This window comes from Pseudophryne corroboree, chromosome 6, assembly GCF_028390025.1.
Source record: "Pseudophryne corroboree isolate aPseCor3 chromosome 6, aPseCor3.hap2, whole genome shotgun sequence".
Lineage (NCBI taxonomy): Eukaryota > Metazoa > Chordata > Amphibia > Anura > Myobatrachidae > Pseudophryne > Pseudophryne corroboree.
The window spans coordinates 603,168,982-603,193,660 of NC_086449.1; the positions used below are offsets into that span (position 1 = coordinate 603,168,982).

At 47.0% G+C, this 24,679-nt stretch overlaps 1 protein-coding gene across 1 annotated transcript in view; it reads right to left on the reverse strand.

Annotated features, from left to right (window-relative positions):
* PCYOX1L (prenylcysteine oxidase 1 like) overlaps nucleotides 1–24,679 on the reverse strand; it is a 74,731-nt gene continuing 50,052 nt past the window's right edge. The window contains exons 5-6 of the mRNA XM_063928042.1: nucleotides 9,033–9,173; nucleotides 1–1,357 (exon numbers count right to left, since the gene is read on the reverse strand). Of these exons, the coding sequence (XP_063784112.1) occupies nucleotides 690–1,357; nucleotides 9,033–9,173 (809 nt within the window). The 3' untranslated portion in view covers nucleotides 1–689. The remainder of the gene's footprint in view (nucleotides 1,358–9,032; nucleotides 9,174–24,679) is intronic.

Below are 24,679 nucleotides of genomic sequence, written 5' to 3' on the forward strand. Positions count from 1 at the left end.
TACATGATATTATACAGTTTATTATCACCACTAGATTCTGAGCATATGTGACCTTTTCATGATACAAAGCCTCTAAATGTGAATTGTGTCTTCACTATCTCTCCCCTACATTGTGCATTCTTTGCTCAGATAGGTTCACGCTTATTTTGTTGCACCATGTGTAGTCATAGGATGCTTTATGCTACTAGGGCCTCTGCTGCCTGTTACTGGCATCAAAGATATAAATATGAACTTTTAATTATAAATAATATTCAATTTGTGAAGAAATGAACAGCGCAAGCTGTACAATTGTGGAACCACACAAACAACCCGTTTCCTTGTGTACAACTTGACCTACCAAAATTATTTTGAAGTCAAATTATGGGCAACATAAGTATAAACAAGACACAATCACAATGCTTGAAAAAAACAACACCACAAAAACAACTGCACTGTACTTCTAGAAGATTAAAAAGTCACAGATGTCTGTTTTCTCCAGTGTAAAGAGTAATTATCGTTAAAAAAAATTATATCTGCCAGTTATTCCAAACACAAAATCCAATAAGGTTTTTACAACCTAATTCCAAGTTCCAATCACAAAGCTTACGGAAGAACCAGCTTTCCAGTGTAGAACAGAGGATGTGAGGATATAAAGCCAGATCATAATGCCATGATAAAGTCTCAAGAACATGTGCTAATGGCAGTTTGCCCTAAAGTTCCGTCTTCAGTTTGTGCATCAAGTCTGGCTGGTCTATTTTCTCATTAAGCTCAAACCAGCGATTGAAAGCCAGGAGAGCAACGTTTTTTGCAGCTACTGCACTCATCTCCACAGAGCTGGCAGCCCACTCTGCACCACTCAGGTAATACAGACCATCATGCAGGACAATAGGAGGCAATGTTCTGAGAGAACTGGTGGTCCCATAGCTTGGAAACGCTTGCCACTCAATTGCCTGAACAGAGTAATACGACTTAAACAGAGTCTTGAGTTCTTTTCTGTCCAATGGCCGTGACGATAGAACCCGCCACACTGCAGCTTCCTGTGGGGGCTTGCGTCGGAAGCCAACGGATACATTTACAGGGCATAGACTTTCTAGGCTATGAAATATAGCATCTGGGGTATCCGTGGAGAGGATACTGGCAAAAGGAAAAAGCTTGGGATCTGAGAAACCAAAATAGGAGGAATTGAGATAGCCATGTACAATGGAAGATACCACCCGATGATAAGAACCTATGGACTCTGGAAAATTAGTCTGGAAGTTCAGAAATGAAATCTGGTACCCAGCTTTGTGCAAAGGAGCCGCCACAATCACTAGATCATAGTAATCAGAACCCAGAGTTCCCTCTCGCTCATACTGTACTTCATACAGGCGCTTCTTCTCTGGAAGGAAACAGAGACAATAAATGGAGTGATAAAGCGTACAACAGTAGGGAACAATGTCATGTATGTGGGGTGTTGCATGCGCTATAACACTGTAAAGACACTTTATCTTGGTGCAATAATTCAAGTTTACTCATTAACACAATTTAGTAGGGTGTTATTTTTCATTTGTCTAGAGGTCAGTAAACCAAAATAATCTAAAATAAACTAACAGCAAACCACAAAGCAGACCTTGGACTTGTGCTTTTCATAGGGGTGGAATGTAATAGGGTCCGAGTTTTTGTGCAAGTATGGACTTGCATCAGTATGTAATAGCCTGTGAGTTGGGTGTAAGTTCATCTGAAATGCGAGTCCATGTGTGTTTATCCTATTGTTACTGCGGGAAAACTCCCAACTTGTAAAGCGAGTTACATTACAAGGTGCCAGTTTGATAGAAGCCTGCACAGATCAGTGAGGTGTGTGTCACAAGTTAATGACAGTGTTAAAGAAAATAAAAAAATTGACGTTGGGTCCTCCCCTCCTTCCAAAAGCATAACCATCTCCGGGCTTTTTGAATCAGCTCTGGTTCAAAAAATACAGGGAACAAAACATGTAGGCATTCCCGTATTTAATGAACCAGCACTGGGCTCTCAGAGCAGGCCCTGGTTCTAAAATATGGGGGGGGGGGGGGGGGGCGTATTTTTAGAACCAGCACTGGGCTCCACCAGCAGGGTGTGCTGGAAGGGGGGCGGGGTAATGCCACCGCCAGGGGAAACAATTCTTGGGTTCCCCTGCCCAAAGCATTATTCCCTCCTAACTAGTCACCCCAGGCCGAGGATTCCTGGGGAAGTGGGGACCCCTCTCTCCAGTGTACCCCAGGACCGGGCTGATGCCAGGGGTGGCGGGTGCAGAGTTGATAGCAGTGAAAGTTAGAATTTAAAGTAATATTGTCTTTTACAGGAAGACTACAGGTCCCAGTAAGCCTCCCCGCATGTCAGTACTCGGAGAACAGCATGCAGAGCATTAATGGTTCGCTGGTACCTATAGTCCCCCTGTAAACGAAATATAAAAATATACACAGCACTCACACACCGTAGAAAGTAAAAAAAAAAAAAAAATACTTTAATACACTCACACTATACTCACCTTGTCCCTGGCGCTGCTCGAACTCCTTTTCCGTGTAGAGTCCCGCTGCATGGATAAAAAATAAATATGAATACTCACCTAACCCTTGGTGCAGGCCAGTCCTCCAGTAGCATCCCAGGGGTTAAAAAATTAAAAAAACGCATCTCCCCATCCATGCTGGACATAGTGGCGATACATGTAAAGCAGCAAGTTGACAAACACCCTAAATGTACATTAAAGCGGTGTATAGTAGTGGCCATGTACTTGTCACCAGATTACCCATATATAAGTTACATGTGAAATGATGCAGTTACCCATTATTGTGGTTTTAAATAACAATCATTACAGCTCCAAGTAATTCATATTATACCTAAACACACAGACACACACACACACACACACACACACACACACACATATATATATACAAAAGGGCAAAGTAATAAGAAAACATAAGCAATACTGAAGACAAAATACACAGGACTTAGATTAATAAGCGATCCCTTGTGGGTTATTGCCAGACAGGTAATAGTTAGACAATGTAAAGTCCAACAGACATAACAGATCAAAATTAAATAGGTAGACATTTTATACATCGATATTTGAAAGATCAACACGTCTTATGGGCCCTACACACCTGCCGACTGCCGGGCGAGGTGCCTGGTGGCCGATGGATGCCCCGGCGGCAGGGTGTGGGGGTTGTTTGACGGGGCGAGTGAAGTTTCTGCACTCCCCGCGTCACCCGGCCCCATAGCTCTGCATGCTAATATGGACGAGATTGTCCATATTGGCATTCATGTATAAACGAGCCGACTCCAATGATGAACAAACGCGGGGCCGCGCATCGTTCATCGGTGGTGCATACACACTGAAAGATATGAACGAGACCGTTCATATCTTCCAATGTAATGGCTAAGTGTGTAGGGCCCATTAGTTGGACATTAAACAGGTAGACCATTAATAGATCTAAAATAAAAAAATAGACAGTTAATAGACCTAGAAATGATCGAGACGTTATAGACAGACAATACTAAAAAGGTATACATCATAAAAGCTGGCATGCTAATAGCGCAACCTCTGGTGCTACATTTTGACTGTGGAACTCCAGGTCCCAGCCAGCCCTTTTATCCCTGTAAGCTCTGTTGGCAATGCAAGCCCCAACAGCCACTCTGCAGTCCTTGTCTTAAAGTGCTGGGCACCCCCAGTCCCTGCAGCAGAGGCCAGCAATGTAGATATTACTTGCATACATACTGTTATTATTGGTGGCCAGTGGATACGTGTTCACTGCAGTCTCATGTTTATTGTGGAGGGGGCGGGTCCGCCGGCTGCTGCTTCTCCGCGAATTGGGGCGAGAGCGGGACGGGGCCGGAGGGCCGAGGACAGTTCATCCACCATCGTTCGACACCGTACACACTGGGGGTCATTCCGACCCGTTCGCTGGCTGCGTTTTCACAAAGCAGAGCGAACGGGTCCCTGCTGCGCATGCGCCGGCGCCTTTGTGCGCCTGCGGGACGGCCGATGGCCGTAGCAGGGCAGCGATTGCCTCTGCCTGATTGACAGGCAGAGGCGATCGATGGGTGGGAGGGGGCGAAACGGCGGCCGTTTCGTAGGCGTGGCCGGATCGAACGGGGGGAGGGCCGCAGCTGCTGCGTGACGTCATAAGCAGCCGCTGTGGGCCAGGGAGCGAGGAGTAGCTCCTGGCCAGCACGCTAAAGCTGCGCTGGCCGGGAGTTACTCCTGAAGTGCAAAGGCATTGCCGCTGTGCGATGCCTTTGCACTTCTGCGAGGGGGGGCGGACTGACATGCGGGGCGGACTAGCTGGGTGTCCTCCCGCATGTCAGGAAAGTTGATCGTAGCTGTGCACAATTTTGCACAGCTACGATCAACTCGGAATGACCCCCGCTGAGCGATGATGGATGAATAAAGAGAGGTGGGCAAACCATTGTGTGCAAAACACACGACTGCCCACCTCGCTGGCGATGATGCGGGAGCGCGCATCAGCACTCATTGCCCGCACATACACACCAGTAGATTTTGAGCTCAAAGCAGCTCAAAACACCAAAAGTGAGCTGCTTTGAGCTCAAAACTTCTAGTGTGTATGGGCCTTAAGATGGAAATCCAGAACCTGTGACAGTCTCCCTTTAATGTTTCTTCTAGCTGTAGCAACATTGTTTGTTTTACAATCAATGATAACAACATAGCTGTTACATATGTTGCAGCTTTACTGGTAACTCTGTTTGAAACAAGGTTGACTGAGCAGTACAAAAGCAGCGATGCATCATTTTCAAGTTACAGTACCCTCTGGTGGAAAATTTGAGAACAACATGCAGTTCTCACCACAACATTAAGAAAATGAAATCCAGGTACTGAGCTACAACTTTTTTGTGTATCAAATTCAGACTTTTTTTTGTGCACATATGCCATAGTCTTCCATCCATATGCAGATTATATTGCATTTTAAGCTTGTAACTCCTAACACTAATACATACCTCCCAACTTCTCCCTATAAGGGGCGTGGCCTAATAAAAGGGGGGGTGGCTACGCGGAGGGCCCGCGATCGCGAGTCACGCCCCGTTTTCGTCACTGAGGGGGCATGCCCAGCGCTCTGTGACCGCTGGCATGCCCCCCTCTCCCTTTGGCTGCAGTGAATAGACGCTGTGCGCATGCTCACAGCGTCTATTCACCGCTGCTCTACAAAGCAGGGCAGCGAATGCATGAGCCTCCCAACTGCCTCCCCACCGCGGGACACTGCGGCCCGCGGGTGGGACAGCGGGACAGTCCCCAAAAAACGGGACTGTCCCGCGAAAATCGGGACAGTTGGGAGGTATGCTAATACCCCTATTCCACCAAAAACCTGGGTCTGACCTGGGGCCATGTCACAGCAACTTGAAAACCCATTCACACCGCAGGCTGGACCCGGGTTAGTAGCTTATCTTACTTCTGCCGGTGCTTGGAGATCCCCCACCTCGGTTGGGAAAACACTGCACTACTAGACTTAAGAAAAGCGCTTTATAGCCTTCTCATTTTATCTTTAACCACATGCCTGGCATGGTCGCATCAGATGCAACCACACCAGGCAGTGTTTTATCTGACCTAGTCGCACAGGATGCGACCAGTCAGATAAACAGTGCTAGCAGCGTCAGGGAAGGGAAACTTCCCTCCACTGCTGCTGTCAGAGGTACCGGAAGGTCCCTCTGCCTCCCTACACCCTCCCCACAGTGTTGTTTTGCTGCCGATCACTGTAGATCCGTCAGCACGCAGGATCTCCCCCTCCCTTACTAGTCATTTTGCATAGGGTTAAAGTCATGTTCTTCACCTAATTCACTCGTAAAGAAAATAGGATTTTAGCACCTACTGGTAAATCCTTTTCTCCTAGTCTGTAGAGGATGCTGGGGACTCCAAAAGGACCATGGGGTATAGATGGATCAGCAGGAGCTTGGGCTCACTATAAAGACTTAAACTGGGTGTGAACTGGCTCCTCCCTCTATGCCCCTCCTCCAGACCTCAGTTAGAAAACTGTGCCCAGGAGAGACGGACAACCACGGTCCTCAAGGCACACCAACAGTGCAGGTTTTAGTGATATCCAGGCTTCAGCACAGGTGACTTAATTAGTAGCTCAGTTATTTTGATTTAACCATCTGTGCTGCAGCCTGGATATCACTAAAACCTGCACTGTTGGTGTGCCTTGAGGACCGTGGTTGGGAAAGCCTGCTCTACGGACTAGGAGAAAAGGATTTACCGGTAGGTACTAAAATCCTATTTTCTCTTACGTCCTAGAGGATGCTGGGGACTCCAAAAGGACCATGGGGTCTATACCAAAGCTCCAGAATGGGCGGGAGAGTGCGGACGACTCTGCAGCACCGATTGAGCAAACATGAGGTCCCCATCATCCAGGGTATCAAACTTGTAGAGCTTAGCAAAAGTGTTTGAAACCCGACCAAGTAGCCGCTCGGCAAAGTTAACCCGCCGACACACCTCGGGTATCCGCCCAAGAAGAACCCATCTAGTAGAATGGGTCTCCCCCTACTCCGGCAACTGCAATCCAGCCGTAGCACTAGCACACCGAATCGTATCACAGATCCAGCGTGTAACAGACTGCAGAGACGCAGGCGCCCCAATCACGCAGAGAGCATACCGGACAAACAGAGACTGTTTTCCCAAACTGAGCCCAATTGGCGACATAAATCTTCAAAGCCCTGACTACCTCGAGAGACATTGAATCAGCCAATGCTGAAGTTACCACAGGCATCAAACCAGGCAGGTTTTTGATAAACCCCGAAAACCCGTTTTGGCAGAACTACTAACCGAGTTCTCAATTCTATCCACTTGGAAGATCAAACAGGGGCTCTTGTGAAACAAAGCCGCTACTTCCGACAACCGCCTTGCGGTTGCCCAAAAAGCAAAAGCATGACCACTTTCCAAGAGAGAAATTTTAACCCAACCTTTAATAAAGGTCCCAATCAGTGAGACACAAAAAACGCAACACCACGTCAAGAGCCCACTGTGCCAATGGGGCACAAATGGAGGTTGGATGTGCAGTACTCCTTTCACGAAAGCCTGAACTTCCGGAAAGGTGGCCAACTCTTTTTACAAGGCCAAAACTGCCCTGAAACGGAGCCTAACTGTATATGTTCTCTGGGATTGTAAAATCAATGTAAAACATTCTGCCCAGGGCGGCGCCCCCCCCTTCCCCCCGCGCCCTGCACCCGATACCAGCCGTTGGTGTGTGGGAGCATCGGCGCGCAGCGGGACCGCTGCGACATGCTGGCGGGGGTAGCGGCCACAGTGCCCGGGCACCGAATATCAAGACAAGCCAGCCCTTTTTTGTGTAAAAGAGCCTCAGTAACATTGCTGCCCAGGGCGCTCCCCCTCCAGCGCCCTGCACCCTGTGAGTGCGTTGGTGTGTGGGAGCATGGAGCGTAGCACGACCGCCACATGTTACCTCCGTTACTGAAGTCTTCTGCCGTCACTGAAGTCTTCTGTTCTTCTAATACTCACCCGGCTTCTGTCTTCTGTGAGGGGGGTGACGGCGCGGCTCCGGGAACAAGCAGCTAGGCGCACCAAGTGATCAAACCCTCTGGAGCTAATGGTGTCCAGTAGCCTGAGAAGCAGAGCCCTTAAACTAAGAAGCAGTAGGTCTGCTTCTCTCCCCTCAGTCCCACGATGCAGGGGAGACCTGTTGCCATCAGGTCTCTCTGAAAATAAAAAACTTAACATAAAGTCTTTTAGAGAAACTCAGGAGAGCTCCCCTAGTGTGTGTCCCTTCACTCCTGGGCACAAAGTCTAACTGAGGTTTGGAGGAGGGGCATAGAGGGAGGAGCCAGTTCACACACAGTTTAAGTCTTTATAGTGTGCCCAAGCTCCTGCGGATCCGTCCATACCCCATGGTCCTTTTGGAGTCCCCAGCATCCTCTAGGACGTAAGAGAAAACCAACAATTTCTGAGCGTTTTTTTGGGGGGAAAATAGTCAGTTGAGTGGTTAATTAGTCTGTCTGCACAACTGAGCTACACTCACTGCATACAGTTAAGTACACAGCTATGAATTCTCTATAGTCAGAAATCTGCAGCTGAATGGGTCACACTAAAGACCTCAGTGACTTTCAATGTGTCACTGTCATAAGATGACAACTTCCGTTCCAATAAGTCAGTTTCTCATTTTCCGCCCTGACACAGCTACCCTGGTCAAGTGCTGCTATTATGAAGGCAAAATGTCTAAGAGCAACAGCAGCTCAGTTGTGAAGCAGTAGGCTCATAAGCTTGTAGTGCAGGTCCACCGATTGCAAAAGAGTAGTGTCTAAAAATCTTATGCCCTCGGTTGCAGTCCTCACACCCTCTCTGGAAGCAGTTTCGGTACAAGAACTGTTGGTCAGGAGCTTCATAGATTGGGCTTTCTTTGACTAATAACTGCTCACACAAGTCTCCGGTCTCCAGGTGAAATGTCAATGTTTTGTTTTTTAGGACATAGCAGAATAGTGTTTTTTTTATACAGAATTGTAATTTTATTATTGGTAATGCAAACATGATTTATTTAATGTCTTTTATCAACAGACCTATATCCTCTATATATGATAAAGCTGGCTAAAAAGGTCAGGACTGATGTGATGGCGGTGCAATTGAGCTGTACATATGGGCAATTGGGCATTAAAGCAAAACAGATAGACTATTCTCAGACCACATCAGAGGAGTCATAGGATAACTAGCTTCCATAACTTTCTAATGGAATTCATGGAGCGATCGCCAGCTGCAAATAGTCATAGCCCGGAGCAACGATGAACCTGGCTACATCTGTACCACCATCTCCCAACCACATTAATGAACATCCCTAAAAATTAACTAATCAATTTTAAGATTATGGGGTTAACAGCTGTTTTAATTTTACACAAACGTCAAGTTCAAGCTGAGTGGTTGCTCTCAGAGCATGGAGCTTTGGTATGCGTTTTCAGAATGTCTAAGAGAAGACGCTCAATTCATTACTACGGCAGGATCTGAGCAACTGATACAGGTTTATTTTAGCCTTTACCATTCTGTACATACAAAGCGGGCTTCGTAATCTACTGTAAACACTATATACCTGAGTTGTGTAGAGATACTGCTGTCACTTTTGCATGGATCACATTGGCTTTTGTCAGCTTCAGCAAACCGGAACACACCAGCTTGTTACCTCCCTCCACAGACCACATATTTCCTTGGGCTCCCGCCAAAGACATGGCCCCTGCAGGATTCAGGAAAGAAGGCGTCAGTATAGTGGTTTATAGACCGATGCAATTTGTATTAAAATTTTACACATGCAATATAAAAAAACAAATTTACGTTTAAAGAGCAGACAGGTTATAGCAATGATGATAACACACTGCTGGCATAACTCATTGCGTGTGGAGAAAACGCCTTATCTGTAGATAAATGGTAACGGCTGTGCTGATACCTTATCTTAGACTTGCATAACAATTCTACAGAAAGCAATTGCAGAGCCTCCTACCCATAGCAACAGCCAAAACACCTTTTCACTAGAAAAAAACACAAATAACCCTGCAACAGTTTGCACTTCACAGAGAAGTCGTTGGTGGAAATTAAAAGCTTTGTATGCGGTAGGGGGAATTCAAATAAATGCGCTACTAAAAAGCAATGGGAATGAGTGCCTCAATTAGCAGCGGATTTCTGTTTGCACCCTCCTGAGGTTTGAGCAGAAATTGGACAACATTAGTGCTGCAATGTGAGTTGCATGCTTACCGCACCCAATAACAACATGGCACCCGGCACTTAGGTTAGAGATTGATGCTTACCACCCCCTAAACTGCATTCTTTAGGTGCGGTGTCCTGCATCTCCTGTGCCAGGTGTGACGCAGCTAATTGAATAGCTCCAGGCACTCATTCCCGGCGCTATTCAAATTGAATTCCTTCCAATACAGTATTTCTCGTTGTGAAAACAAAGTATAGTCTTTTGATGCAAGAAGCATTTGCTAGGATGAAAGGTTACAAGGTTTGTGATATTTGAACACTGTATAACAATTTCCAATAGAACATATGATAAAACAAAACAAACACTGATTGCTTTCCAAGAAATCAATTGACTTGTATACCACAGTGCCCTTGCTACCCACACACACAGCAGTAATACCTCTTTCACACAACACAAATAACCTGGTATCGACACGGGTCGGTGTGTGGTAATACAACCCGGGAATAAAGCAGTGTTATTCCGGGGTTGAATACCGGGTTAGTGGCAGCGTGAAAAATTTCTCGGGTCGATGAGACCCAGGACCTGTTCACTACATAGGGAGAGGCGTCCGTTCCCGCTGCAGACTCCGCTCCCCCCGCCGCTATGGCAACCGACCCAGCAAATTGCTGGGTCGGTTAGCCTGCTGATAAGATCCAATGCCGGATCCCACCTAAGAAGGACACGTTTCCAATTCCCGGGTGGGAGCCGGCATTGGCGGTGTGAAAGGGGTATAGCAGACACACCACAGACGGGACTGCAGGGAAAATTCTGAGCTATGTGAGATCATCATTGCTGGTGTGGGCTGCACTGGCAGCTGATAAATAGATCTCTATGGGGTCTATTCATGAAGCAGTGAAAAGTGTGGAGAAGTGAGCCAGTGGAGAAGTTACCCATGGCAACCAATCAGGATTGAAGTAACATTTATAATTTGCATATTATAAAACTATACAGAGCAGCTGATTAGTTGCCATGGGCAACTTCTCCACTGGCTCACTTCTCCACACTTTTCACCGTTTCATGAATAGACCCATGCTATTTCTCCAGTAATTCTCTCAAATTGCTTTCTGTTAGTAACGAAGTGTGAGCAACTGCTATTGTGTATGAGCACTTAGTCTGCAGTGCCTCACAGTACTGTGGTCATGAATTTGATTTTTGACAAGGGCCCTATATGAGTGGAGTTTGTGGGGTATATGCAATTGCGGTCGAATTGACGCGAAAGTCGAAAAACTGGACATTTTCGACAAAAAAAACATGTCGAATTGGATTCGTCAATGCAATACAGTACTTTTCGTCAAAATTCCTTCCGTTTCAGATTCGACTTTTTTCAAATCGACATTTTCAAAATTCGACATGTCTGCAATGGTCAAAATGCGGCTTTTCGACAAAAGTATATTCAATTGAAGAATGTCTATTCGACAACAGTGCTTTTCGACAGCAATTTCGTCAATTTCCTTCCGCCTCACTTTGCTGGCGGGATCTAATAAAAAAAAAAATTTTAATGAATTTTTTTTTGGGATTGCTAATAGTATATCTATTTATACTTGAAGGGATTATTCTACTTGTTTGTCTTTTTTTGACTCACAAGTATTATTTAATTGATTTAAAGAATATTTCTTTCTTCACTCTGCTGAGGGAAATGTACCCATGATTCCACAGTTTTACCCAGGATACACTTCTGCAAAGCCCCTCCTATCTCCTCACTCCCGTTTTTGAGATTCATGGGAGAGGAGCCATTACACAGTCAGCTCTCTTGTGGAATCGTTTTTTTAGGACAATCCCTGCGTTTTAAAACACAATCCTATTTTTGTACTGACTACAATAATGGAGCCTTTTTCTGACCAGATTGTGATGTTCATGCTGGCTGCAAGCATGGAGGAAGAAAGGGCTGGTGAACATCAGAATCAAAGTCAGCAAATGTCTGCATTGGGTGAGTCAGTAGTGTGTGTTTCATTTCCACGTCCACGCCAGTATCGCACTAGGCGTGAACTGGAGGATCTCAGCGAGTTCGAGGTGATTCAAAATTATCGCTTATCGACTTGCGACATATATTCGCTGTACGCTCTGTTGGAGGCCGACCTGGAACCTCGGGCACGGACCAATCGCGCAGTCAGCGGTTTCCAGAAACTGCTGGCTACGTTACATTTTTTGGCGTCAGGCACATTCCAGCCTACACTGTCTCAAACATGCGGTTTTTCACATCGACACTGTCGCGCTGTATAACCCAGGTCATTAGGGCTTTCCGCAAATTGACGATCCAGTTCATCACATTTCCAGATACGGACAGCGGATGTCGTGAGATCAAATTAGGCTTTTTTACCAAATACAATTTTCCCAATGTTCTGGGCACGATTGACTGTACCCACGTGCAGATCAGACAGCCACGGAATTCGGAAGAATGTTTTCGGAACCGAAAACATTTCCATTCCATGAATATACAGGCGGTCTGTGATGCCTACATGAAATTTTTGAATATTTTTGTGGGATTTCCTGGATCATCTCACGACTCCTTCATCCTAAGCCAGTCATCGCTGTTTGAGAATTTCGAAACAGGAAACATGCCGGGTGGCTGGCTGTTAGATATTTATTTTAATTTTTTTTATTTTTTTTATTTATTTTTTTATTTTTTATATTACCCACCATTTTTTTCATTTCCATAGGCAATGCGGGTTATCCCAACAAATCGTGGCTCTTGACCCCATTGTCTAATCCTGTTACCAAGAGACACACAAAGCATCGAGGCAAATAATTGAGCGTGCCTTCGGTGTACTTAAAAGACGGTTTAGATGTTTAGACACTTCCGGTGGTGCTCTTTTGTATTCACCGGCAAAGGTTTGCGGCATGGTAAATGCATGTTGTATTTTACACAACATATGTGTCGCAAACCGTTTGCCGGTGACTCTTCGTCGCAGTGCTTTCCGATGCGGGAGCCGTTCTTCTGCTCTACCGGTGGGTATGGACGAAGGAGATGATTCCCGACGGACATTGATCCAAAGCTTTTTTTCCCACTGCCTGTGAGTATACTTGTAACATTTGTATTATCGTGTAAACTGAGATTGTAATATTCTAAAAAAAAAAATAAGAATTTACTCACCGGTAATTCTATTTCTCGTAGTCCGTAGTGGATGCTGGGAACTCCGTAAGGACCATGGGGAATAGACGGGCTCCGCAGGAGACTGGGCACTCTAAAAGAAAGATTAGGTACTATCTGGTGTGCACTGGCTCCTCCCTCTATGCCCCTCTTCCAGTTAGGGAAACTGTGCCCGGAAGAGCTGACACAACAAGGAAAGGATTTAGAATCCAGGGTAAGACTCATACCAGCCACACCAATCACACTGTACAACTTGTGATAACCATACCCAGTTAACAGTATGAACAACAACTGAGCCTCCTTTTACGGATGGCTCATAACAATAATCCTTTAGTGAAGCAATAACTATATACATGTATTGCAGAGAGTCCGCACTTCGGATGGGCGCCCAGCATCCACTACGGACTACGAGAAATAGAATTACCGGTGAGTAAATTCTTATTTTCTCGGACGTCCTAGTGGATGCTGGGAACTCCGTAAGGACCATGGGGATTATACCAAAGCTCCCAAACGGGCGGGAGAGTGCGGATGACTCTGCAGCACCGAATGAGCAAACTCAAGGTCCTCCTTAGCCAGGCTATCAAACTTGTAGAATTTAGCAAATGTGTTTGAACCCGACCAAGTAGCAGCTCGGCAAAGCTGTAAAGCCGAGACCCCTCGGGCAGTCGCCCAAGAAGAGCCCACCTTCCTTGTGGAATGGGCTTTCACTGATATAGGATGCGGCAGTCCAGCCGCAGAATGTGCCAGCTGAATCGTGCAACAGATCCAGCGAGCAATAGGTTGCTTTGAAGCAGGAGCACCCAGCTTGTTGGGTGCATGCAGGATAAATAGCGAGTCAGTTTTCCTGACTCCAGCCGTCCTGGAAACATAAATTTTCAAAGTCCGGACTACGTCCAGCAACTTGGAATCCTCCAAGTCCCGAGTAGCCGCAGGCACCACAATAGGTTGGTTCAAATGAAACGCTGATACCACCATTGGTAGAAATTGGGGACGAGTCCTCAATTCTGCCCTGTCCATATGGAAGATCAGATACGGGCTTTTACATGACAAAGCCGCCAATTCTGACACACGCCTAGCTGAAGCTAAGGCCAACAGCATGACCACCTTCCACGTGAGATACTTTAGCTCCACGGTCCTAAGTGGCTCAAACCAGTGTGATTTCAGGAAATCCAACACAACGTTAAGATCCCAAGGTGCCACTGGAGGCACAAAAGGGGGCTGAATATGCAGCACTCCCTTTACAAACGTCTGAACTTCAGGCAGTGAAGCCAGCTCTTTTTGAAAGAAAATAGATAGGGCCGAAATCTGGACCTTTATGGACCCCAATTTTAGGCCCATAGTCACCCCTGACTGTAGGAAGTGCAGAAATCGACCCAGCTGGAATTCCTCTGTTGGGGCCTTCCTGGCCTCACACCAAGCGACATATTTCCGCCATATGCGGTGATAATGCTTTGCTGTCACATCCTTCCTAGCTTTTATCAGCGTAGGAATCACTTCATCTGGAATGCCCTTTTCCGTTAGGATCCGGCGTTCAACCGCCATGCCGTCAAACGCAGCCGCGGTAAGTCTTGGAACAGACAGGGCCCCTGCTGTAACAGGTCCTGTCTGAGAGGCAGAGGCCATGGGTCCTCTGAGATCATTTCTTGTAGATCTGGGTACCAAGTTCTTCTTGGCCAATCCGGAACGATGAGTATAGTTCTTACTCCTCTCTTTCTTACTATCCTCAGTACCTTGGGTATGAGAGGAAGAGGAGGGAACACATAAACCGACTGGTACACCCACGGTGTCACTAGTGCGTCCACAGCTATCGCCTGAGGATCCCTTGACCTGGCGCAATATTGTTTTAGCTTTTTGTTGAGGCGGGACGCCATCATGTCCACCCGTGGCAGTTCCCAGCGATTTACAATCTGTGTGAAGACTTCTTGATGAAGTCCCCACTCTCCCGGGTGGAGGTCGTGCCTGCTGAGGAAGTCTGCTTCCCAGTTGTCCACTCCCGGAATGAACACTGCTGACAGTGCTAGCACGTGATTTTCCGCCCATCGAAGAATCCTTGTGGCTTCTGCCATTGCCATCCTGCTTCTCGTGCCGCCCTGGCGGTTTACATGGGCGACCGCCGTGATGTTGTCTGACTGAATCAGTACTGGGTGGTTTTGAAGCAGGGGCTCTGCTTGACTCAGGGCGTTGTAAATGGCCCTTAGTTCCAGTATATTTATGTGTAGTGAAGTCTCCAGACTTGACCACAGTCCTTGGAAGTTTCTTCCCTGAGTGACTGCCCCCCATCCTCGGAGGCTTGCATCCGTGGTCACCAGGACCCAGTCCTGTATGCCGAACCTGCGGCCCTCGAGAAGATGAGCACTCTGCAGCCACCACAGCAGAGACACCCTGGCCCTTGGGGACAGGGTGATCAACCGATGCATCTGAAGATGCGATCCGGACCATTTGTCCAACAGATCCCACTGAAAGATCCTTGCATGGAACCTGCCGAAGGGAATTGCTTCGTAAGAAGCCACCATCTTTCCCAGGACTCGCGTGCAGTGATGCACCGACACCTGTTTTGGTTTCAGGAGGTTCCTGTCCAGAGATGACAATTCCTGGGCCTTCTCCACCGGGAGAAACACCTTCTTCTGTTCTGTGTCCAGAATCATGCCCAGGAAAAGCAGACGCGTCGCAGGAATCAGCTGCGACTTTGGGATATTCAGAATCCAGCCGTGCTGTTGCAACACTTACTGAGAGAGTGCTACGCTGACCAACAACTGCTGTCTGGACCGCGCCTTTATGAGGAGATCGTCCAAGTACGGGATAATTATAACTCCCTTCTTCCGAAGGAGTATCATCATTTCGGCCATTACCTTGGTAAATATTCTCGGTGCCGTGGAGAGACCAAACGGCAACGTCTGGAATTGGTAATGACAATCCTGTACCACAAACCTGAGGTATTCCTGGTGAGGTGGGTAAATGGGGACATGCAAGTAAGCATCCTTGATGTCCAGCGACACCATAAAATCCCCCTCTTCCAGGCTTGCAATAACCGCCCTGAGCGATTCCATTTTGAACTTGACCTTCTTTATATAAGTGTTCAAGGATTTTAAATTCAGAATGGGTCTCACCGAACCGTCCGGTTTCGGTACCACAAACATTGTGGAATAGTAACCCCTGCCCTGTTGAAGGAGGGGGACCTTGATTATCACCTGCTGGAGGTACAGTTTGTGAATTGCCGCCAGTACTACCTTCCTTTCCCTGGGAGCAGCTGGCAAGGCTGATTTGAGGTAACGGCGAGGGGGAGTCGCCTCGAACTCCAGCTTGTATCCCTGAGATACAATTTGTACAGCCCAGAGATCCACTTGTGAGCGAACCCACTGGTTGCTGAAGTTTCGGAGACGCGCCCCCACCGCACCTGGCTCCGCCTGTGGAGCCCCAACGTCATGCGGTGGACTTAGTGGAAGCAGGGGAGGATTTTTGTTCCTGGGAACTGGCTGCCTGGTGCAGCTTCTTTCCTCTACCCTTGCCTCTGGCCAGAAAGGATGCTCCTCTGACCCGCTTGCCTTTCTGAGGCCGAAAGGACTGCACTTGATAATACGGTGCTTTCTTAGGCTGTGAGGAAACCTGAGGTAAAAAAGTCGACTTCCCAGCAGTTGCTGTGGATACGAGGTCCGAGAGACCGTCCCCAAACAATTCCTCACCCTTATAAGGCAAAACCTCCATGTGTTTTTTAGAATCAGCATCACCTGTCCACTGCCGAGTCCATAATACTCTCCTGGCAGAAATGGACATTGCATTAATTCTAGATGCCAGCAGGCAAATGTCCCTCTGGGCATCCCGCATATATAAGACGACGTCTTTTATATGTTCGATGGTTAGCAAAACAGTATCCCTGTCGAGGGAATCAATGTTGTCTGACAGGGTATCAGTCCATGCTGCTGCAGCACTACACATCCAGGCTGAAGCAATAGCAGGTCTCAGTAGAGTACCAGAGTGTGTATACACAGACTTCAGGATAGCTTCCTGCTTTCTATCCGCAGGCTCCTTTAGGGCGGCCGTATCCTGAGACGGCAGGGCCACCCTTTTAGATAAGCGTGTTAGCGCCTTGTCCACCCTAGGGGATGTTTCCCAACGTAACCTATCCGTTGGCGGGAAAGGGTACGCCATCAGTAACATCTTAGAAATCACTAGTTTCTTATCAGGAGAACTCCACGCTTCTTCACACAAATCATTTAATTCATCAGATGGGGGAAAAGTCACTGGCTGCTTTTTCTCCCCAAACATAATACCCCTCTTGGTGGTAACCGGGTTAATATCAGAAATGTGCAATACATCTTTCATTGCAGTAATCATGCATCGGATGGCTTTTGTAGACTGTACATTTGTCTCATCCTCATCTACACTGGAGTCAGACTCCGTGTCGATATCTGTGTCTACCATCTGAGCTAGCGGGCGTTTATGAGCCCCTGACGGCTTCTGAGTCGCCTGGGCAGGCGCGGGCTGAGACCCCGGCTGTCCCAAGGCTGCTGCGTCATCGAACCTTTTATGTAAGGAGTTGACTCTGTCGGTTAAGACCTTCCACATATCCATCCAATCAGGTGTCGGCCCCGTCGGGGGCAACACCACACTTATCTGCCCCTGCTCCGCCTCCACGTAACCCTCCTCATCAAACATGTCGACACAGCCGTACCGACACACCGCACACACACAGGGAATGCTCAGACTGAGGACAGGACCCCACAAAGTCCTTTGGGGAGACAGAGAGAGAGTATGCCAGCACACACCACAGCGCTATATAACACAGGGATTTACACTATAAAAAGTGATTTACCTAACAGCTGCTTAAATATCTTATTTGCGCCTAAATTTATGTGCCCCCCCTCTCTTTTTTACCCTTCTTGTATCAGGATACTGCAGGGGAGAGCCTGGGGAGCTGCTTCCAGCGGAGCTGTGAAGGGAAAATGGCGCTGGTGTGCTGAGGAAGAAGGCCCCGCCCCCTCAGCGGCGGGCTTCTGTCCCGCGTTTTATGTAACTTAATGGCGGGGCTTTTTACACATATACAGTTTTCAGACTGTATTATGTGTATTTTAAGTGCCAAAAGGTATTATAATTGCTGCCCAGGGCGCCCCCCTCAGCGCCCTGCACCCTACAGTGACCGGAGTGTGTGGTGTGCTGTGTGAGCAATGGCGCACAGCTGCGGTGCTGTGTGCTACCTTAATGAAGACAGGAGTCTTCTGCCGCCGATTTCATCGCTTCTCTTCTGTTCTTCTGGCTCTGCAAGGGGGACGGCGGCGCGGCTCCGGGAACGGACGATCGAGGTCAGACCCTGTGTTCGAACCCTCTGGAGCTAATGGTGTCCAGTAGCCTAAGAAGCACAAGCTAGCTGCAAGCAGGTAGGTTTGCTTCTCTCCCCTCAGTCCCACGTAGCAGTGAGTCTGTTGCCAGCAGATCTCACTGAAAATAAAAAACCTAACAAATACTTTCTTTTCTAGCAAGCTCAGGAGAGCCCACTAGGAGCACCCAGCTCTGGCCGGGCACAGATTCTAACTGAAGTCTGGAGGAGGGGCATAGAGGGAGGAGCCAGTGCACACCAGATAGTACCTAATCTTTCTTTTAGAGTGCCCAGTCTCCTTGCGGAGCCCGTCTATTCCCCATGGTCCTTACGGAGTTCCCAGCATCCACTAGGACATCAGAGAAATCTTAATTTATGTATTTCAGAGTTTTACGTCCAGTTGACGCACCTTCCCAGGACTGTTTTCCAAGTTTCGTCCTGTTGACGACCTGTTACCCCCCGTTTTCTCCTGTTGTTGGGTTGCCGCAAATATTGGACCCGTTTATCCAACTCTACCATGGGCAACCTACTTGTGATGTGGACCTGAACCTCCGCCATGTAGCAGACAACCCCCCTCAGGTGAGATGTATTGCTCAAAACTCCCTCCTGTCCAAGTCACCCCGGCATGTCCAAGTTGCAGCCCTCCGGCATTTGCAAAACTGCACATCCAATCATGCCCTGACAGCAATGCTTACGCTGCGTCAGGGCATGCTTGGATGTGTAGTTTCTCAAGTGCCGGAGGGTTGCATTTTGGAGAAAGGCCGCTGTAACCTGCTTGTGTCAAAGTGTTGCTTGTACCTTGTCTTTTCCAGAGAAGGGTGACACTATTACCAATAGCTGGAACCTCATACTATTCTCTTCCACAGGTCTTGCGGAGTATCCTTCCCAAGTGGCGTGGATCATCATGGATGAAAAGGGACACTACAGTTCTCCTGCTGTACCATGGGCGACCTAATACCACTGCATCTCATATATTACATTTTATTTACTAATAAATTAAAGAAAAACACAAAACTTCACATTTTAAAAATGTATTGAAGAAATAATTGTATTTTATTTTGGACTAAAAAATAAAATGTAATAAAACAAAAAAAAGTAGTGTTTGTTCTTCTTTACATCCTTTTCTTGTGTAGATATCTGTGAAAAAAACAAACATATTAAGTAAAGACACCAATGATGTCATGTTCATTCCTTTCCAAAGAACATTTGTGGAACCACACAGCCCAGCATGACCCATTGCTGGGCTGTGTGGTTCCACAAGGGCAGGCGGTCCAAAGTGGAATAGTGGTGTCAGTGGTCAGCACAATGTGTGGCGCGCAGGTGATGATCTGCGCGCTCCTGATGCTTGCTGCGCAGGTGATGGTCCGCGCGCTGCTGACGATGCCTGCTGCGCAGGTGATGGTCTGCGCGCTGGCGATGTCCTCTGGGCAGGCGTGTCCGGGGGAAAAGAACAAACACATTAGCAAATAAAAAAACAAAAAAAATAAAAAGATTAGTGCAGCTCATCTGAAAGTATTCTTACCATCAGGCCTCCTTTTGGACTGCTTGTCTCCCGCCGTCTTCCGTCTTCTGGGCGGTTCTTCCTCCTCGGGAAAGCCAGCAGGACGGCTAGAGTCCACACCTCCGCGAACTCCATGGACCATGGCAGGGTTCATGCGCCTTTTAATAACGTCCTCCCAGGGTAGCCACTTCAGATTGAGAGCCGGACCACCTCCCGTAGCTTTCTCATGTCGGCGCTGAATCCCCATCTTCTTCTTGGTCTGTCTGCGGCAATCACTGTACCGCTTCATGCAGTTTCTGGTGTTCTGGCGGTTTCCAGATACTGCAGTGACTTGTCTCGCAATGGCATCCCAGATGTTTCGCTTGGTCTTAGCTGCTGTGGTCTGTGCCCTTTGTCCATGCAGAACGTCGTAGGACCTGTCGACGCCATCCACTAGGGCACAGTTTTCCGCCTCAGTGTATCTGGGACCACGCGGCTTCTTCTGTCCTGCGTCTTCACCAGAGGCTTCCTCCTCCGACTGCTCCTCTGGCTGGCTTCTTGCCTTTAGGGATTAAAAAAAAAAAAATGCATTTAATAAGATCGGTATGTACCTGTGAGTGTCAGTATCCCTGGCAGTGCGCAAAGATACCTGTAGGTGTGCATGGCAGTGCGCAAACTAGGGTGTGTCAAGTTGGATGCTATTGTGTCTGCAGGTGTTGTCAGTATTTACCTGTCTAGGCCTTTTCTTTTTCTTTTGCTTCTGTCTTTGGTCCCTTGACGACCGCGGCTGGTCACTGGATGCCTGTTTGGTCGTATCCTCCTCCTGGGTCGGCTCCCGCTCCTCATTGCTGTGCAGGGAAAGTTCTTCTGAGAGGTGGGGGGAAGGGGGGGATCGGGGCCGCTTGTCCCTGGACATCTCTGTTGTAAAAATAATTTTTTATTTTTTTTACAAATTTAACACACATTACATAATTACATGCAACCACACGTCATGCTGCTGGGACCCCAGTGCTCAAGCAGGACCAAACAACACAAAAAATTAAAAAATAGAAAAAAACCACAGCCAAACAAGCCAAAACCCCCGTACAAGCATCCCTGCACATGCTGGTGGTCAACCAGTGCTAAACTATGAGCAAAAAACATGTTTTTGGAAACAAACTACACAACCTGTCGGCCACATGGCAGAAACCGACACGGTCAAAGTCAGCCCAAACAAGTACCTCCAGCATGTGCAGGCATGCACCAGTGCTAAAATATGAGCCAAAAAACATGTTTTGGGAACAAACGACATCACATGTCGACCGCATGTTGGATACCGACACGGTCTAAAATCACCCCAAACAAGCCAAAAAGCATTCCTGCACATGCTGGAGGTACACCAATGCAAAAGCATGACCCAAAAAACACTTATGGAAAAAAAAAAAACGTGAAAAACTACCCCCAAACAACTTCCAAAAAAACATGCAGCAATACAAGCAGTAGCTATATACACATACCTGCACACATATACATACCCCAAACACCCCAAAGCAACACCACATGTACACCTCAGGGCACCCCCCCCCACCCCCCCCCACCCCCACTACACAAACACATACATGCAACGCCAGACCACATGTGGTACTTACCTAGAAATGTAGAAATCGCTCCAAAAACGACTCTCCTCCGGGGTAACAGGTATCCTCCTGTCCGTCCTGGATTAAAGCCTGCTGGGTGTCCAAACGATACCACAGCAAACAACACCAATTTGCTAGCTCTGCAGCACCTCACCTCCACTCTGCAGGTTCACAAAATGGCTGCTGAGCACGCAGCAAACAAGCCCTATTAAAAGGCTGAAAACGGCGGGAAGTCGAATCCAGGACGCCCACTACTCGACGATTGGTCCGCTATTCGACAAGGGGAGTGTCGAATGCGTTTTGTATTGCATATGTCGAATTCATGGTCCCGGGCGGAGGGTTTCGGCTGTCGAGTACAGTCGAATCCTAAAACGGACGAAAAAAAGACGCAATTCGGCCAGAATTGCATATACCCCTGTATGTTCTCCACATTTGGGTTGGTTTTCTCCAAATACTCCAGTTTCTTCCCACACGCTAATAAACATACTGGTAGGTTAACTGAATACTGACTACAATGTACACTGGTGTGAGCATGCTCGTGTGTTAGGGAAATAGGACTGTAAGCTCCAGTGGGGCAAGGACCCAGCTACGCATAATTGGTGGCACTATGTAAACCAACAGTGATAATAACTACACTGTTTAAGCCATTAAATTATATTATTTATTTGTATAGCACCAATACATTCTGAGGAATACATATGGGTGAGCGGCCGCATCCCCATTCTGCAGTGCTGCACATCTGGGAGAACAATTTGAATATATCATGATTTATCAAGAGAGTAACAAATAATGAAACAAGGCTACAGATTGCTTTATGCTAGTGATTATTATCTAAAGGAGATGGGGCAAATAGGAAATATTTCTTGAAACTTAATGTAGATGTTTTTGTTTTGTATAATGGGCTAGGAAGAAGTGATCACACAGCTAGTTTCAGCGCAGAAATAACGTGTGCTGAGCAGCAGATACAGGTGAATGAAACAAGGAAGGGGAAGGACTAGTACAACTCTTGCTGATAAAGTGTACATACATTGGAGAGTAGTTGCTAGGAGATACCATCTACACTATTGGGATGCATTAGAATGCTGTGCATACTGAACAACGATCACTCCCCTTATCAGCCAAGTAGTGTTTCCATGTCACTCCCATGGAGTGACATGGAAACTCCATGGGGGGGTGTACACGTGTGGTGGGGAACATAGATTGTAAGCTCCACTGGAACTAGGACTGATGTGAATGGTCATATATAACCTGTAAAGCGCTGTGGAACATGTGTGCGCTATATAACTAATTGGTAATAAATAAATAGCATAGTTTGTACGTTCTTCTATGGGACTGGGAGGTCGGGCATATTAAATATTAAACAGAACATAAGATGTAGTATCCCTATCCAACCATTACAGGAGTGTTCTAAGCCCAGTGGTTCTGAAAGTGTGTGCTGTTGCATCCTGGGGTGCCGCGAGGCACTTGCCAGGGTGCCTCAGGTTGGTGGTCCAGGACCAATTCAAACTATTTATTGGCAATGTAATAGGCAAAACCAGTGCTAGAATACGTGGACAAACAGAACCAAATCTTGCCCCTTATCACACAGTTGAACCTAAGGATGACATAATTTACTTAATTTAATATTTTTTTCTAAATTTCTCAATAAGAAACTTTCAAAGTTTGGGCACCGCTGTTTTAAGCTGTTTATCGGCTAACGCTCCTACATACACATTGATCAGGCTGATGATTGTAGTGGAGGGTACACACCTATACAAACAAACAATACCATTATATACAGAAATAATGTCAATGTCAACATGAGCAATATAAAAAATATAGTAAAGCTAATCAGTCAAGAGAAAACAGGGCACAGGATATAATAAGGGCAGCCATCTCATCTGGGGGAGATGTACTATACCTTGGAGAGAGATAAAGTTGAGAGATAAACTACCAACCAATAAGCTCCTGTCATTTATCAAGCACAGCCTGTAACACGGCTGCTATGACCTGATTGGCTGGTACTTCATCTCACCATTTATCACTCTCCAAGGCTTAGTCCCCATATGGCAATAAGGTCACATTAACATATATACGTGAAATCCCAGGGGCAGATCTGGAATCAATAAAACAGTAATACCATAGCAAATTTATACCCAAAGTCCGGTACATACAGAATCAAGGCAATTGGATAGGGAGGTCTTCTTACATGGATTTTGGCCTTTGAGGAAGTCACGTGATTCCATGACGAAACATGTTAGGACTCCTCCCACTATTCCGGACCTGTTGCTTACACAGTGTTACCAGCACGATCACTGCCAGTTCCCCTCCGCTTCCATTGCTTGGTGTGAAACTTGCATGGAGTACACGCTATACACGGAGGAACACACAGCGGGACACTTTTGGTGCCTCATTCATGGCACAGCGCTGCCCTGATAAGGATCCCACGGGAATTGGCTATAGAACGGACTCAACCAGAAGACGCTCGGGTTTACCAAGCCACCTGTGAGGTAATATAACACCATATACCGCTATATTTATTGTGGCTTTCTGCTACATGTGGTTTAATCACTGTCTCAACCTCTTTCACTGCAGATAATCATCAACCACTATTGCAACAAAATCGCTACAAAGAGTTTGTCACAACTGAGGGTTTAGGCTGACGAGAGGAAGCCTCAGTTGTAGGGGCTGAGATGAAATTAAACCTGGGAGGTTTAATCAGACCCCTGGACATGTAAGTGCAGAATGATTACCCGAAGGTGTGACCATGACAACCAGTTTAAAATTCAAAATAAAAGTTTATTAACAGACTCCGTGTGATAACAAGCAGTATTCAAGTTTAGCAAAGACAGTGGCAAATAACACAGTTCCTGGAATACATAACCATAGAAGGTTTCTCAGAGCACTGGTAGGTTTAGAACAGATGTAAAAGTCCTTTGATGGAATCACCTTACCAGGCCTGGTTGTAGTTGTAGAAATAGCCGAGGAACATGCCAGTAGTTGTAGCAGGTGAATCTGTAACTTGAGTATGCTGCTGTATCAGCTGGATGGAACCAGCCAGGTGGTAAGACACGGAGTGGATGCTGAGTGGAATCAGCCAGGTGATGAAATGCAGAGTGGATGCTGAATGGAATCAGCCAGGTGATAAAACACAGAGTGAATGATGTGAGATGCTAGGGAGCGTAGAAACAGAATAGCTGAAAGATGATTACCGGTGGTAGTGGATACTGCTGGTAAGATCGGTGCTGATCCAGCGGATCCTGTGTTTGGCAGAAGCTGGAATCAGTTGAAAGCTGGCTGCTTGGAAGCAGATAGTAGATAGCTGGAAACTGGACAGCCACGGAAGGCTGTAGAGTCAGGCTGCACTGCAAGATGGAAAGCAGGTGCGGGTCTCTTTGTGGATGCTGGAGACAGGAACTGGAACCTGGAAAAACAAGCCACAGGAGAGAGAGACTGGAACAAGGTATGACATTCAAAGCACTGACCTCTATCTGGCCCAGACACAGGATACTTATACCTGCTGCTATG